This window comes from Trichosurus vulpecula, chromosome 2 (genome assembly GCF_011100635.1).
Source record: "Trichosurus vulpecula isolate mTriVul1 chromosome 2, mTriVul1.pri, whole genome shotgun sequence".
In the NCBI taxonomy this organism is placed as follows: Eukaryota; Metazoa; Chordata; class Mammalia; order Diprotodontia; family Phalangeridae; genus Trichosurus; species Trichosurus vulpecula.
In genome coordinates this window covers 442,716,944-442,734,623 of record NC_050574.1, presented here as the reverse complement: position 1 = coordinate 442,734,623, position 17,680 = coordinate 442,716,944, and the positions used below count along the sequence as shown (strand labels likewise).

Here is a 17,680-nt window from a genome sequence, read left to right as displayed (position 1 = left end):
AGGGTGCTTGGTCTCTAGAGTGAACGACATCGCTGGTTAGAAGTTCAGGGAATGAAGTATAATATAAAAAGCTACTCTTTGTTTAATAGTATCTGCGTTTAGTACAGGCATTTAAAAACAAATTCTTGCCTTTTTAGGTTCTGCTATCAGGATTACACATTTTTAAAGACTCTGCATGCCTGCGTACAGCTCTTATATAAGCCTGAAAATTCTCTTTGCAAAAAGTTGGTCCAGCTACCCCTAATGTATGTGATGATCACACAGCACTCTATGTTTTTGCCAACCATCTTGCAGTCAAAAGAAGATGACACAAACATCCAAGTAAAAGGTCTCCTTGTGTGTTTATTTGTGTGTTTTATTGTACATGTTTGTTCACTGATTGCAGCAAACTAGCTTCTTACCCATTCTTATCTCTGACTTGTTTTTAGAGTGATTCCTAAAACAGTATCAGAATGTTATGTTCCTATTGAGTCCAAACTTTCACTTGTTTTCTTTGATTTAGAAATGATTGGAGTTTTTTGGTCCAAACTGGTAGTGTGTTGCAACTTTACCAATTCAGAATTGCAACTTATCTGTAACTTACTGTCTTTAGAGGGTTGCCTAGAGACCTCACAAGTTAAGTGACTTGCCCCAAGGTCATATAGTCAGTAGGTGTCAGTAGGAGGACTTAAACCTGTATCTTCTTGTCTCTGAGGCCATGCTTGTTCTGTGTGTTACCTTCCCTGATCAGAGTTTTATTTATGGCAGCCTTCTTGACTTTTCAACAAATAATTTCTAGGCAAGCAACCTCTAATTGTTAATTAGTACAATCCTTTCTTATTATAATGCTAACAGAATCTGAGTCACAAACAGAATTTCCCTGGCTAAAGTGAGATAAGGGCAGGTGGCATAATGACTAGAATGATGGCCTTTCAGTGTGTCCCTGGGCATTTCTTAACCTCAGTTTCCTCATCTATAAAATGAGAATGACAATAGTATCTGCCTTCCGGAGTTGTCTTGAGGATCAGATGAGATTGTATATAAAGTGCTTTGAAAATCTTAAAAGTGATATGGAAATGTTAGTTATTATTATGGCTTGAATAGAATTGAAATTGGGAGAAAAGTAATTCTTTCCTAAAAGATTTGTTGGTCTGAAAGGAAATATTTGCTGTGAAATTTCTAGCCAAATGGTTACATTAAGAGCATTAGAGCAAAACTGTAATAGGAAAGAAATTGAAAAGGATTTAAATATTTTTTCAGATTTGTTTTCTTTTTCTTTCTTGTCCTTCCCCCAAATATATAGTGTTCTAAGTCTATGCATTTAGAACTGAAGGGAGAGGCTGTCAAATCCAACTACCCCTCTGCCACCCCATTTTACTGATGAGGGAAACAGACAGACCAAGATGAGTTAAGTGACTTTTTTGGGGGTTGGGGGAGAGGGCAATTGGGGTTAAGTGACTTGCCCAAGGTCACACAGCTAGTACATGTGTCAAGTGTCTGAGGCCTGATATGAACTCAGGTCCTTCTGACTCCAGAGCTGGTGCTCTACTCACTGTGCCACCTAGCTGCCACTTAAGTGATTTTTCTAAGATCATGCAGTTAAATGTCTAAGATGAAATTTGAACGTGAGTTCTCCCGACTCTTAAGCCCAGCACTCTGTTTAATTACTTGTCATCACCTTTAATGCCAAATTTCATCCTACTTTTCCCCTAGAAGTGTTAGTGGACCTAATAGCAACCATTGTAAAACTTTGTCCTTCCGTCTGTGAAAGCAGCCACTTTGCGGTGCTGCTAGGAGGCTATGGTGCAACCCTCAGTGTCTTGGGTAAGTGTATAAAAGTATAGCAGCTTATGCTTTTTTTCATATATAAATGTCATGTTCTTTTATGGTACTTACCACATTCTAAATAGAACTTCATTCACTTTTTAGATCAGAAGATATTGCTTCTTCTCAGATTGTATGAAAAGAATGATCTGAGCCTCATAAACTTCAGGTGAGTTTTTGGATGAAGTAGGTCAGAGTCTCAAATCAGAGATACCATTATTTCTGAAAAGAGTGCATCGACCACCCTCAGTGACTCATCAGACATTTCCTTCCCTAGTCATCATTCCCATATGTGAGCTATCTATTAAACTGTAAGCTCTTGGAGGGCAGGATCTCTAACTTTTGTATACATATCCTCAGTGCTTAATGAAGTTTTTGTTCGAGGAGCTTAATATGCATGGCCTTTAGAAGAATTCACTATAATTAACATGAAACTTTCAGAAAAAAATTTCTTGGGGTAAATTTGATTCTTTGTGACAGGTGGGAGGTTGGACTTGTCAAGCAGTGAATGTCAAGTGGAAAAATTCTCCAAGAATGCCATCACTTTATGAGGAGCTTTTCTGGGGTCTAGAATCAGTGTCAGGCTATGTCAGAGAGCCTGTGTTTGTGGGTATTTCCATGGTTCTTGTACTTCTTGACCTAATTCACCTTTTGTTTAGTTTGACAGCAGTACCTGAATTATTGAAAAGGTTCATCACTCTCACTTTAGTTTTTAATTGTCTTTTGAGCTTGGTGTCTGAGGAAGTAGGGTGAGGAATAGTGAGAGCAGACAGTAATTAGGGCAGCCCTTCCCATGTGTGCTACTGAGGCACGTGCTCAATGACAGTTGCCTGGGCTTTCCAAAACCCAGTAACCACATGAACTTTGTCATGATTCAGACTTGGAATCATGAGGGATGAGTTTGTTGTTCTTCAGTCGTTTCAGTAGTATCTGACTCTTCAAGACCCCATTTGGGGTTTTCTTGGCAAAGATACTGGAGTGGTTTGCTGTTTCTTTCTCTGGCTCATTTTACGGATGAGGAAGCTGAAGCAAACAGGATTAAGTGATTTGCCCAGGGTCACACAGCTAAGTATCTGAGGCCAGATTTGAACTCAGGTCTTCCTGACTCCAGGCCCAGTGCTCTGTCCACTGTGCCACTTAGCTGCCCTACGAGAGATGAGAGTGACTGAATAAATGCATTGATCAAAGCATTTTTAGATTGTTCTTTTACCCGATCTGGAAGTACGGCCAATAGTAAGACTAGAAATTTTGCAATTCAATTCCACAAGCAATTTATTAATTATATGCTGTATGTAAGGCAGTGTGCTACATCTGGGAGTATCAAAGCAAAATGAAAGTAGTCCCTACCCCCAAGGAGCTCTCATTCTACTTGGGGTATACTATTTACATAGATAAATAGGAGAGAATACCAAAACTGGAAAGGATCTAGAATGGCTTTCTCTAGGAGGGGCACTTGAGGAGAGCCTTGAAAAGAATTTTATGAGATGTTATAGGGAATTATTGCGGGCCTGAGAGACACCCTCTCCAAAGACATGGAAGTTAGAGTTGGAATGCTGATTTCAGGGTATGGCAGTCGACTTTGTAATAGAGTGTGTGAAGGAGAGTTGCAGGGAATATTTGAAAAGGTAGGTTGGAGCCAACCTGTGAAGGACTTTAAATGCCCAGTTGAGGAGTTTATAGTTTGTCCTAGGCACAAATAGGAAACCAGTGTTCTTCAACAGAAGAATGACATAATCCAACCTGTGCTTCAAGAAAATGATTTTAGCACCTATGTGTAGGACAAATTGGAGAGGGAGAGAATAGAAGCAGTTCAGTTAGGGGCTCAGTGAGAGATGATGGGTGTGGACTAGGGTGGTGCCCATTCATTCAGTAAACATTTACTAAGAGCCTACTCTGTGTCAGGCACTTAGATAGCCACTGGTTTAAAGAGGCAAAAGATGGTCTTTGCCCTCAAGGAGCTTATAATCTGTGTGAATTAAAAGAAGAGAATGACTGCAAGGTATGTTATGGAGGTAGAATTGACAAGATTTGGGTACTAATTGGCTATGGAGAATGAGGGAGAGAAAAGTAAATGTTGACTCTGAGGTTGTGAACCCCAATGACTAGAAAGTCACAGGAAAGTTGAGGTCAACAAGAACAGGTAAGTTTGGAAGAGGGGCAGGGTTTTGGGGTAAAGATAATAACCTCTTCTGGACATGTAGACTTCAAGATGCAGGTGTCTGCCAGGCAGTTGCTAATGAAGAACTGGAATTCAGGAGAGGGATGAGGACTAGACTTGTCGATTTGGGAGTCATCTGCATAGAGATGATGATTGAATCTATAGTAGCTTGTGAGTTTACCAAGAAAGATGTTGTAAGGAAAGAACAGGTGAGGACCCAGGGCAGAGCTTTGGGAAATACCAGTATTTAGGTAGTAGAAGGTGGCTAATGAGATAATCAGAATCTTAGAAGTATTAGCAGGAAAGAGCAATGCCCCAGCAGTCCAAGAGCATATTCAGGAAGGGGGTATGAAGGGTGGAGGGTGGTCAGTGGGGTCACATGCTACAGGGAGCTTAAGAAGGATGAGCACTGAGAAAAGGGCATTGGCCTTAGCATTTAAAAGATAGCCATTCCATTGGAGTGGTGAGTTCAGAAGTGTCAGAAGTCAGGAAAACGGAGGCAACGAGGATAGAAGACTTTTTCTAGGAATATGAAGGTGTATAGGATAATAGCCCAAAGGAATAATAGAGTCAAATGAAGACTTTTTAAGGATGGGCATATTTGTAGACAGAGAAGGAACTGGTAGATAAGGGAAGATTGAACATTGTAGGGAGAGGTTAGGGGTATGAGGAGGGGTGATTATTACTTGTACACTAACAAGTAATTTCAAAATTCTCCATGAGGAAAAGTTTGTATCTTCAGTGTACAAAGTTATGTCCAGTTCAAGGATCTGCTAAAAAAGAAAAAAAACAACAACCCCAAAATCCTTCCCCATGAGTCAGCCTCTCTTGCATTGTTTTGGGATGGATAACATTTCATTTCTACATTTACTGTACTAAAATGGTGAGCTCAATATTTTATTAGAGAAAGAACAAATTAGAAATTATTTTTATTGAATTTAAGAAAGAGCTATTTTAATTGTTCTGTGGTTAGAACACTTGATGACAAGATAAAGATTAAAGAACCTTAAGCAAGAATAAGGGCAGCTAGGTGGCACAGTGGATAGAATGCTGGGCCTGGAGTCAGCAAGACTGATCTTCCTGAGTTCAAATCCTGCCTTAGACACTTATTGGTAGTGTGACTCTGAGCAAGTCACTTAACCCTGTTTGTCTCAGTACCTCATCTGTAAATGAACTGGAGAAGGAAATAGAAAAAAAACTACTCTGATATCTTTGCCGAGAAAACCCCAAAAGGGGTCACGAAGAGTTGGACACTACTGGAATGACTGAACAACAGCAGCAACAAACAAGAGTAAAGAGAAGGGCAGCCTTGGCATAGTGCATAGGGAGCGGGCCCCAGAACTTTCCTAGACCTGGGTTCAGATCCCATTTCTGACACGTACTATGTGATCTGAGCAAATCACTTAACCTCTCAGGCCTATAGGCCATTCTCTAAGACTTTAAGTTGCAAAGAAGATACCGACCTACATTGGTAGAGGGAGTTTCCTCATTAGAAGAGTTCCCCATACCCCTGAAATCACAGGTCCTTCCATTGTTCCTGTCACAACAAATAAATGTAAAATGACTTCACCCTGTCTGTAATAGGGGAAGAGGATTTATTTTGAAAGTAACAAACCTGAAACAATAGGAAAAAAGACATTATCACTTTATGTACTAGTTACGTGGCTGAATATATTATTAGGTTAACCTGGTACTGCCAAGTAATCATTATGATAGTGTCTATGAGAATATTTATATGCTGCCTTCCATAGTAGTTTTTTTCCTAGACTAGTTGTTAAAGAAAAACATACTTAAACAAAAACTAAATTTTTGTTTCAAAAGTTTAATGAAATCCTTCTTAGTGTTAATTTATTGGAAATTGATAAATTCCCCTTTTATCAGGTAAAGAGATTGACAGCAGACTGAGTGCTCGTAGGATTGAATTTACGAAGTTTTGTTGTCACATTTGTTTCATTAGGAGAGTATCAGCTAAAAACCAGAGTTCTTTTGCAGATATTACTTTGCCTTCAGTTGAATTGTCAATCACAGTTTTATTATAAGTTGGCTGATTCCAGAAAGTCAGTATAAACGTTTGAACATAGGAATACATCCTGCTAAAATAACAAGTTAGTACAGATAATTGGTAGTAGGGAACAAAAGTTTTGGATTTTTTGTTTGTTTCTGAAGGTTCTGAAAGGATAATTATGAGTAGCTGCTAGGAAAAGGAGAACTTTCAAAAGAAAAATGCCTAGACTTTTTCATTTTCCTCCAGTCAATAGATAGGATCGGCCATTTTTTACTTTTGCTGGAGGATCCTACACTGAATCAACTGTTCCATGACCCAATTTTAGAATGCTGCTGTGGGGCCATGCTGCTGTGGAACATCACAAGACATGTAAGAGCCTGGGAAAGTCATTATGGCAGCAACCGAGCGTGGGAGAAATCTTGTGCCTCCTGGATCGAGAGAAGATGATGATGACCATTCTTCACTTCCCACAGAATCGAAGGCTTCTGCTAAAGGAGGTATAGTTCTCAAGGGCTGTTACTGCCTCTTTTTGATAGGGAAGACATCTTCTTTTGATCATGTCAGTAGTGGTACAAATTTTCTAATGGTCATATTTCTTTTATTGCTGGAAGAGATCAGTGTACTCCTTGCAGAAGTTTTCTGTGCTAACTCATACTGAAGTTTAGGATCATTTTCAGTCTAACCTTGTCTCCACTATTCTATATTTGTGAAGCTGTTTTGTTGATGTTTTAACAACCCAGCTAGCAGCTCCTGTGGGGGCATAAGATCCACCCACAGCCAGCACCCAGGAGGCTGCTGGCACGCCGGGAAAGCACAGGTTCTTTTTATCTGCTTAAATAAGGAGAGCACGGTGAAGGGGTTGACCAGCTTACTTTAATCCAGCATTCATTTAGCATACAGACAACATTCATTTAGTTCAGGGGAAAACGCCAGCATTCAGTTAGCATTCAGTTAGTTCAGGGGAACAAAGAGACAAGCATCAAGAGACAGACCAAATACAGTTTCATTCACTTACTTCAGGGGAAAAAGCCAGCACCCTGGGGTTCAGAACATTCAGTTAGTTTGGGGGAAACGAACCAGCACCCCGAACCTCAAAACGAAAATACAAACAAATTACCAATATCACCAGACAGACCCAATACAATTCATAGTTACCAACATCTGAGCTCGGCCCGAGAGCAAGGGCTGGCCCAGAGTCACTATCCCCACCGCTGCCGTACCAGCCGGAAAAGGAAAGAGAGCTCTTCAAGCTGTCCTCTCCTCTCTTATAGAGTTTTTGACATCATCAAGTGCCACCTGAATGACCAGGGCCGATTGGTTCTTGAGTTGGCCCCTCCCCCTAGCGTAGACTAGGTTAACACCCAATAGGCCATGGCTCTGGAGTTAACACCTCCTCTCAGCCAGCCCAATGACTCATCACACAGGAAGTTCTCTTCTTCCTGGCATGGACTCTGGGCTTCCTGCCCCGGAAGAGAAGCCCCAGTGCCCAGCAAGGCTCAATGAGGTAAGCTGAGTCACTCAAAGAAAACAAAGGCCATTCTGGCCACAGTTGAACCTAAGCATAAGTCTTCACCTTCATTTATCCCCATTAAATCTGATCTTACTTGGTTCCCGCTCTGTGTTCTAGCCTCAAGCTCTTTTTTGTCACTTTAGAATACTTAGCGATCTGTGGTCTCATTGATGTGCTCTTCCAACCCACCCTTGCCTCCCTGTCCTGTGATAACTGAATGACATCCAGGAGTATGTCAGCGGAATGCACGAGCTGTTCACTCACTACATGATCAATCCACATTTCTTTTGATTCTGTCCTTCAGTTCTCCTTCATAGTTCTTTTTGTTATACATTTCCTGCTCACATTCACCAGGCACCTCTCTATTGCCCTCTGAGTCATAATAAATTTTAATTAGAGACTATCATATTCTTGACTTACAGCCATAGAACACCACCGGTAAAATATTGGTATTAAAAATATGAGCTTTCATTTCAGGGAGAGGTTTGTGTCATAATTAAAGGAGCTCTGTGATTTCCCATGGGCATTCCAGCCTATTCTCCCACTTCTGTTTAAGTCTAGACATCCTTCCACTTACAATGCTGGGCCAAAACAGGGTTGTCCTGGAGCCAGCTCAAACTGGCTCACAAGAGCTAATTGTTAAGTTTTCTGTGTGAGCATTTACCTTGGAAATTTACAAATACTACAAATCAGGGGTTAATTTATTATTTTGATACTTATCTAGATTTAAGAAAAATGACTGAGAAGATGCTAATAATGCAGGTTAAACTTAAAAGTATGTCTTGAGTACATTTTTTTTGGTAGAGCTGCTTATTAAACATTTATTAGCACAACTCTGGCCCAAAGTATATATACTAATGGATGAGCTCTATCAGTTATCCACTCATCTGTGTACCCAGTCTGGACAGCTGGCAACCTATGAAACAACCATGAAATATATACCATATTAATATTACTTTTGCAAAATAATGGTAGCATTACCTTCTTGTTATCTGTTTTAACCCCAGAAATGGTGGCCATGAGTTTCTAAAATTATAAAGTCATTGAGTTTTCTGGGATGGGATGGTACTTCGGCTTAAGACCTTTATTTTAGTTTTCCCCTTTTCTATTTTAGGATGCACAGGATATATTTAAAGACAAAAGCAAAGTAGACTTTGATGAACTTTATGACCCCTGTTTTCTACTTCACCTCTTCAGTGAACTTACCAGACCAGGTAAACAATGCTTTCTGTTTACAGGCCATTTTGTATGCCTGTATTTATTTACGCCTAATCCGGTTTACTTCATTGATTCATGAATCAGAGAACATTCTTATTGGAAGGAATATTAGCAACCACATAGTCTGATGCATGCCTGAGCAGAAAGTCCTTCTACAGCCTCCCTATTATCAGAGAACCCAAGTTCCAGTCCCAGCCCTGTCTCATTCGCTTTCTACTCTATCACCCTATTCTTGATGGTTAAATAGAAATCCCTTTTAAAAATAATTAAAAAGAGAGAGAGAGCGTTTATGAAGGCATTTATTAAGTGCCTACTCTGTGCCACGTATTTTATTTTGCAAAGTGCTAGAGATACAAATGCAAGTAATCAAGATAGCCCCTGTCTTCAAGGAGCTTTCATTCTAATAGGAGAAGACAACACTACATAAAAAAGAGCCTCTTCCAGGGTGGAGATGGCCAGGAAGTAGCATGGAGGTCTGATTCTGGGCTGGAGTCTAAGGTGGCAAGGGGATGATTCGGGGGCTGAGAATGATGCCAACACCAGTGATGGATGTACGCTTTTAACATTTTAATTGGGGATTTAAAACATTTAGATATATGGTGCCAAAGTTGTCACAAAAAGTCACAAAACAGTATTGTAGAAGTCAAAAGTATCAAGAACTCAGTCTCATTTTTTAAGCTAGAAATAATATGTTTCATTTGCTTCTGCCTTCATCCTGATGACTTAAGTAGCCCTGTAGCAGAATGTTTATTCCTCTTCTCCCATTTCTGGAGTTTGATTTTGGGAGCATGGGACTATGTACTTTCATTGCCCACCAGGGAGCCTTGTTTGGCTTCTCCCACTAAGGATTTTGCTCAGTTCCTTGTGGTTCTGGTTCTTGTGGCCCTGTGTGCATAGGCACATATCTTCAGAGAAAACTCAGTTTGTTGAAGATGTATAGCCGTGCTCTTGTCTTTTCTCCCTGCAACCTTGGCCCAGAAACAGCTCAGCCAAGGTTGTCATTAGTGACAATGAGGGATGCTTTTTCTGTGATGGATTCTTATTTCCACAGAACTGTACTGAAATTTCTAGGTTATTTTTCACAAATCGAATGGACATGATGCTGATACTCAGCCAGAGGCAAACCTCACACTCTATACCTTCCCTCATTGAAGTGGTCACAGTAGCAGATTTCATTGCTTCTGTAATCTTGTTAAAAGGGTGGCAAAGACATCAAATAGCATATTCCTGGAATCTTACAACCCCCCAAACTTTATTTGCCTCTGATGATTGTGAGTATAACCCCATGATAGTTCACTGAGCAAAGGCCTTGTCACAGTCATCTAAATCCAACCTTCAGGCTGATAAGCCTGTCAGCAGAAGTCTTCAGTTGCACTTTGCAAGGTTCTTTAAACAAATGTGATGTCATTGATTGTGTTTAACTTTTTTCAAAATAGCTTATTATTTGGCAAGTGTTTTACATGTTTTGAACACCACAAGGACAGTTGTTTCCAAGGGGAAAAAATGTTACTAAAGTGAGATTTTTAGGAAGTGTCAGGGTGGCCATAAAATAAGGAATCAGAATTTCCTCTAGGTCACATGGAAAATTTACATGTGTTCATAGGAAAGTATCATTGATTACTAAAAATAATCTCAGCCAGTTAAAGAAATCTTTCTTTTTCCCCTTGGAAATGAAATCTTTTTTTTTGTTTGTTTGCTTTTTTTTTTTAATTTATTTAATATATTTAGTTTTCAGCATTGATTTTCACAAAAGTTTGAATTACAAATTTTTTCCCTGTTTCTACCCTCCCCCAACTCCAAGATGGCGTATATTCTGGTTGCCCTCTTCCCCAGTCAGCCTTCCCATCTGTCACCCCACTCCCCTCCCATCCCCCTTTCCCTTCTTCTCTTGTAGGGCAAGATAAATTTCTATGCCCCTATTGCCTGTGTATCTTATTTCCTAATTGCATGAAAAAACTTTTTGTTGTTGTTGTTGTTTTTCAACGTCTGTTTTTAAAACTTTGAGTTCCAAATTCTCTCCCCTCTTCCCTCCCCACCCATCCTCCCTAAGAAGGCAAGCAATTCAACATAGGCCACATGCGTATCATTATGTAAAACGCTTCCACAATACTCATGTTGTGAAAGATTAACTATGTTTTGCTCCTTCCTAACCTATCCCCCTTTATTGAATTTTCTCCCTTGACCCTGTCCCTTTTCGAAAGTGTTTGTTTTTTATTACCTCCTCCCCCCGTCTGCCCTCCCTTCTGTCATCTTCCCTTTTTTATCTTCTTCCTCCTTTTTTCCTGTGGGGTAAGATACCCAATTGAGTGTGTATGGTATTCCCTCCTCAGGTCAAATCCAATGAGAGCAAGATTTATTCATTCCCCCTCACCTGCCCCCTCTCCCCTTCCTACAGAACCACTTTTTCTTGCCACTTTTGTGTGAGATAATTTACCCCATTCTATCTCTCCCTTTCTCCCTCTCTCAATATATTCCTCTCTTATCCCTTAAATTGATTTTACTTTTTTAGATATCATCCCTTCATATTCAACTCACCCTGTGCCCTTTGTGTGTGTGTGTGTGTGTGTGTGTGTGTGTGTGTGTGTACACACCTACATATATACATACATAGACCCACACATATGTATATATATGTATACACATGTATATGCAATATTCCTTTCAGCTACTATGATATTGAGGTCTCATGAATCATACACATCATCTTTCTATGTAGGAATGTAAACAAAACAGTTCAACTTTAGTAAGTCCCTTATGATGTCTCTTTCTTGTTTACCTTTTCATGCTTCTCTTGATTCTTGTGTTTGAAAGTCAGATTTTCTATTCAGCTCTGGTCTTTTCACTGAGAAAACTTGAAAGTCCATATTTTGCCTTGGAGTATGATACTCAGTTTTGCTGCGTAGGTGATTCTTGGTTTTAATCCTAGCTCCATTGACCCCCAGAATATCATATTCCAAGCCCTTCGGTCCCTTGATGTGGAAGCTGCCAGATCCTGTGTTATCCTGATTGTTTTTCCACAATATTCAAATTGTTTAAGTGTTGTTTTCTTCAATATTTTTTTCAGTATTTTTTTGGGTCTCCTTTAGCAAGTCATTGACTTGTTTTTCATGGTTTTCTTGCATCATTCTCATTTCTCATCCCAATTTTTCCTCTACTTTTCTAACTTGCTTTTCCAACTCCTTTTTGAGCTCTTCCATGGCCTGAGACCAGTTCATGCTTTTCTTTGCTGTAGGCTCTTGGACTTTGTTGACTTCTTCAGGCTGTATGTTTTGGTCTTCTTTGTCACCAAAGAGGGATTCCAAAGTCTGAGACTGAATCTGGGTGTGTTTTTGCTACCTGGCCATGTTCCCAGCCAACTTACTTGACCCTTGAGTTTTTCGTGGGGATATGCCTGCTTGTAGAGCAAAGAGTACTTTGTTCCAAGCTTGATGTGCCGTTGATTTAAGAGCTATTTCTATATAGCCAGCTCTCATCCTTCCTCAAGAACCACCAACCCGAACCTGATGCAAATCTTCAGCAGGCTCTGCACTCCTGCTCTGATCTGCTACTTAATTCCTCCCACCACGTGGGCCTGGGGCCGGAAGTAACTGCAGCTGTAGTTCTGTAGCTGCTCCTCCCCTGCTGCCCCTGGGGCAGTGGCCCCTGCAGCTTTTCCCACTAAGCTTCTCTGTTGTCTTTGGTGTTTGTGGGTTGAGAAGTCTGGTAACTGCCACAGCTCACCGATTCAGGGTGCTAGGGCCTGTCCTGCCCGGCTCCTGGTCTGTTTGGTCCTGCTGCCTCCCACGCTGAGCTCTGCTCCCCTCCACTCCGTGTGCCGATAGACCTCATTCAGTGACCATCCCGGCTGTCCTGGGCTGGACACCTGCTTCCCTCTGCTATTTTGTGGGTTCTGCAGTTCTAGAATTATGTTCAGAGCCATTTTTTATGGGTTTTTGGAGGGACGTGGTGGGGAGCTCACGCAAGTCCCTGCTTTCCAGCCGCCATCTTTGCTCCACCCCTGGAAGTGTGGAAATGAAATCTTAACATGTAATCAATTGCTAGGTCTTTACTCTATTATCTAAGGACCGGCCTGGCTAACTTCAGAGAAGCTCATTGCTAGGTTCCTTGGGTATATGTAACTTATCTTGTTTGGTGGTTCTCTAAAAGTAGTAGGATGTTAGTTCAGATCAGTGAGTAGGAGAGTCTCTTTGGTCACACTTTGAGCTTTTATTACTTGAGAGCTACTTTATTAGAGAAATTGTGGTGTAGAACACTAGTTTGGGAGTCCAGAGATTGGAGTTTGACTCTGAAATTTAATATCAGTCAGTGTATTTGTTCCTCAGTTTCCTCATTTGTAATATTGGGATAATACTACTTGTACCATGTCCAACACTTTGTAAAGTAAATTTGAAAGAGCAATCCTTGTATAATACAAGTATTGGTATCCAAGTTTACCCATGAGGAAGCAAAGACTGAAAGAGTTTTATGTGAATGTATCTTCTAGCTCTTTGGTAGTATGATTTACTTGCCTAAGGTTACCTAATTTAATTAGTAAATGGCAGAATGTGCATTTGAACCCCTATCTCTTGCTAGGCAATTTCTTACTCTTTTGGTGATACTCTACTATCACACTGCTTCCTCCTGTGTGTGTTTATGTAAAATGTATCTGTTATGGCATAGTCACACTATTATTTAGATATAATATTAACAGTTTCTTAAATGATAACATTTAATCATAATTCTGAAATAGACTTAATTCAATTTTTTTTTTTTAAAGAGCATTGCTAATCCTATCCCTGAACTCTGTAAAAGGTCTTCTTTTCAATTCAGGTTTTCCTTCTTTTCTCTTCTGCTAACCTTATGTCAGGCTCCTAGTCCTGGGAAGATATAACTCACTTCCTCAGAGTTCATAAGAATAATTAGAAGACTTGACTAACAAATAAATACTCAAGATAAATAAAGGAGATAATTAAAAAAGCGCCTAACTGGAATTTATGAATCCGGGTCATTTCGCCTAGACAAACTATATCCTCAGTTACTGAAAAGTCTGAATTTGATTATTGCTGAACCACTGGCAGGGAGATGAAAGACTGTGGCAGGTGGGAATGGCGCCACAAGAATGGAGAAGGGCAAATATCTTGGTTTTTATAAAAGGAAAGAGAATAGAATGTATAAATCATAGGGCTGGGAGCCTGACTGATTCATGGGAAAATTCTAGAATTTATTATTAAAGATTGTTAGTGAACTAAAAAAGAAAGAATTACAAAGAGACAGAACAAGTCATGACAGACTAACTTTATTTTCTTTTTTTGAAGGATTACTAAACTAGTGGATGGAGGATTACTGTGGATATAATTTGCCTAGATTTTAGCAAATTTTTTAAGAAAGCCTCTCATGCTATTCTTAGCAAAAAGATAGCTGTGGACTAAGTGATAATGCATTGAAATAGATTTAGAACTGGTTGAATGACCAGACTCTTAAGAGTTGTTAATGGTTCAGTCTCAACTTACCAGGAGATTTACAGTGAAATTCCCAGGGTATGTGCTTGGTCTGTTTTTATCAATGATGGATAAAAGCATAAGCAGAATGCTAATCAGATTTCCTGATGACACAAAGCTGGGAGGAGTAACTAGCACACTGAATGGTAAATCAGGATCCAAAAAGATCCTCTAGGCTGGAGCATTGGGATGAATATAATAAAACATTCATCAGAGGTAAATGTGTAATCTTACATTTGTGTTCAAAAACTCAACTTCACCAGTATGAGGTTGGGGAAGTCATGTTAAGGCAACAGCTTGTATAAAAATGGGTTGATGGTTTTAATGAACTGGAAGTTGAAGATGAACTGGCCAGTCAGGAGGATGGTATGGTGACCAAGAAAACCAATGCAAGTGGCATAATTAGAGTCATAGTTTTTAGGAAAAAGGAGGTGATCATTCCTCTATTCTCTACCCTGGTCAGACCATATCTAGAGCACTGCATTCAGTTCTGGGCACCACAGTTTAGGAACAATATTGTTAAGCTTAAGAGTATTCAGGAGTAAGTGCAAGTATTTGAAGATCTGGCTTACAGAAAAGAGATTAATTCTTTTTGGCCACAGGAGGTAGAACCATGAATAATGGGTGAAAATTGAAATCAAGTAAATTGAGGTCAGGGAAAATACTGTAATAATTAGAGCTAGCCAAAAGTAGACTGAACTACCTTGGGATGTATTGGGTTTTCCATCTTTGTAGGTCTTCAAGTAAAAGCCAGATAACCACTTGTCAGGTGAATTATATTGAGGATTCTTTTCTGGGTGTAAATTGGACTAGATGGACTGAGATTCCTTCCATCTCTTAAATGCTGCGATTCTGAGATTTTATTGAGCAAAATTTTTCTATTTCCTAAATTTAGTTCAATTTCTCTAAACATTTATGGTAAGTGTGCACTCTATGTCAGGTACTTGTTAGTCATTGGGGTTACAAAGACAATGATCCTGCCCTCGAGGAGCTTTTGTTCCTACTAGATGATTTATATTTTTGATAGAAAACTTTACCAAATTTCAGTAATAGATATTGTAGCCCTGCTTTTTGATCTGGACTTGAGATTTTATGTTTTAGGAGATTCTCTGCAAGAACGCTCCCTCTGTCAGTGAAAATTGGCAACTTTTCTTGAGCTTAGAGTGTTATAGAGAGTTGAATTGCCTGGGATACTGAGAAGTTCAGTGACTTGCCCAGGGTCACACAGCCAGTATATGTTAGGGGCAGAACTTGAACTCGTATCTTCTTGACTCTAAAACCAGATTTCTGTTATACCATACTGCTTTGCTAACATTGTTTTTATTGTTTGTTTCCTATAGAATTTGTTGTGGATTGTCACAAATTTGTTGATTCCAATGCCCTGGGCCTCACAGTTTCTGCCCTTAGCAGTTATGATCCTCAGATGCGAGCAGCAGCTTATTATGTCCTGGCTTCCTTTCGCTCCCATTTGGAAGGGGCTCGATTTCGAGAACAGCCACAGGTAAGATCAACTATGCTGATAGGAGTAATCTTTAGAGAATTGGTTCTCCACAGAATCGCCACCAAAAAACAATTATAGATGAATATGATTTATAGAAATGAATGATTTATAGATAAGTGGCAAAAGCTCCCCTTTGTAGAATGATTTGGAAAGCTGATTTCGAGCCACAAATCACTGTTTGGTTTGGAAGGTATTTTTGCTCTAAACTTTAAGAGTCAAATTGTTCTCCTCTTTGCCCGTGCCCCACCTCCCACCCCCCGCCAACCACCAACTTGCCAGTTGTGACATCCAGCTGGACACCGGCCTCCAATAGAAATTGAGTATGTGAGGTTATAGTGTTGTTTTGTACTCTTTTATCATTATGTTAAGGGAAGACTTGGTGGGGGAAAAGAGAAGGGAAGGGGGGAGAAAGAAAGGGGAAAGTTAAGAAAGAGAGGTGAGAGAATAATGGGGGAAACCAAAGCTCTGAAATTACTGTTATTGATGAAATGGCAGCAATTGGGTTCTTGGAGCACAGAACTGGCCATCCCCAGCAGTATTTCTTACTTTATTCCCGTAGCCAAAGGAGTGGCAGTTTCTGTCTTATTCCGCCTTAGAGAAGAGCTCATATTCTGATTGTAGTGCACAACTTGATCCCATTCCTCGTGGTAATCATTTCTCTTTGTATATATTTTTTTCCTTCAAGCTGCTCTATCTCCTGGACATCGTGCAAAATGGAATCAGAAAACAGAACCAGAGATTCACTTACACCTTGACTCTCTTTATTGCCAAAACTGCCTTGCAGATTCTGAAACCAGGTATTGCCAATTCACTTGTGTTTGGAGTATAAATTAAAAATGAAGTCTGATCACAAAGGCTCATGATGATGTGAATTAGTATTAAGATTTGTAATATTAAAATTGCTTAGCAAAGGTCCTCAGTGCCAGGCCTGAAAAGCAGTAGGGCTTTAAGTAAGAAAATATAATTCATGGGCATGATGGATACTGCATTACTTCCCTACTTCCCTCTCCTTGTGATCACTGAGAGCATGTGGTATCACGCTTTGATTGTGGGAGTGGAGTGTTTGGCCCATCGTTGGACCATTTTCCCCCTTTAAGAACCTGTGGGACAGGGATAGGGGACCTGTGGCCACAAGGCCATACGTGCAAGTAAATCCAAAAGCGAAGCTTGGATTCAGTCAAAGGGCTGCACTTGAGGACCTAGGGGGCCACGTTTCCCCATCCCTGCTATGGGAAGATAATAGGAGATGTTTGTGATATTTTAGAATTTGACCCGAGAGATTGTTTAAGTCAATTCTCACTTTATAGGTGAAGAAGCTGTCCCCCAGAAAGGGAGAATTACTTGTCCAAGGTGACCAAGCTAAGACTTTTAATCAAGTCTTTTGATTCCCCAGTATTCTCTCCAGGAGAACATGCTGTCCCACCAGATGAACTTCTGAAAGGAAAAAAAAATGTGGTAGATTTTTAACTTTTTGTGAATAGTAGAGGAAAGTATATCATAAAATGTTTGATTATTGCAAAATGACCTCTAAATGAACACCTCGAAGCCTGTAATAACAGCCAGCATTTCTATAGAGCTTTAAGGTTTACATATGTTATTTCTTGATCCTCTTAACAACCCTGAGGTAAATGCTCTTATTATCCCCTTTTACAGATGAAGAAACTAAGGCTGAGAAGGGTTATGTAACCAGCTAGTAACCATTTGAGGCAGAATTTGAACTCAAGCTTTGTTAATTCCAAGTCCAGGATCTATCCACTGCATCTTCTTACTGCCTCTTTGTGGGAGAAAAAAAACATTCTTCGCTCTGTTTTAACTAAAACAATGAGGCATAATTTTTAAGTTTATAAGGATTTTGCTTTTGGAGAGTCTGACTATTTCCTCCTGCTAATCAGAAAATCTCTCTCCCCGAGCAATTTCCAATTCACAATAATTATAATCTTGAAATAAAAAGTGAAGAGATTCTATAGCAAGATACAACAAAAGTGCATAATTTTCACTTAAAAGTTTG

At 39.8% G+C, this 17,680-nt stretch overlaps 1 protein-coding gene across 1 annotated transcript in view; it reads left to right on the top strand.

Annotated features, from left to right (window-relative positions):
• Window positions 1-17,680, top strand: part of URB1 (URB1 ribosome biogenesis homolog) — a 109,951-nt gene that overhangs the window by 76,747 nt on the left and 15,524 nt on the right. Inside the window, exons 26-32 of the mRNA XM_036745302.1 lie at window positions 138-328; window positions 1,693-1,803; window positions 1,909-1,972; window positions 6,292-6,463; window positions 8,591-8,690; window positions 15,512-15,672; window positions 16,358-16,469. Coding sequence (XP_036601197.1) covers window positions 138-328; window positions 1,693-1,803; window positions 1,909-1,972; window positions 6,292-6,463; window positions 8,591-8,690; window positions 15,512-15,672; window positions 16,358-16,469 — 911 coding nt within the window. The remainder of the gene's footprint in view (window positions 1-137; window positions 329-1,692; window positions 1,804-1,908; window positions 1,973-6,291; window positions 6,464-8,590; window positions 8,691-15,511; window positions 15,673-16,357; window positions 16,470-17,680) is intronic.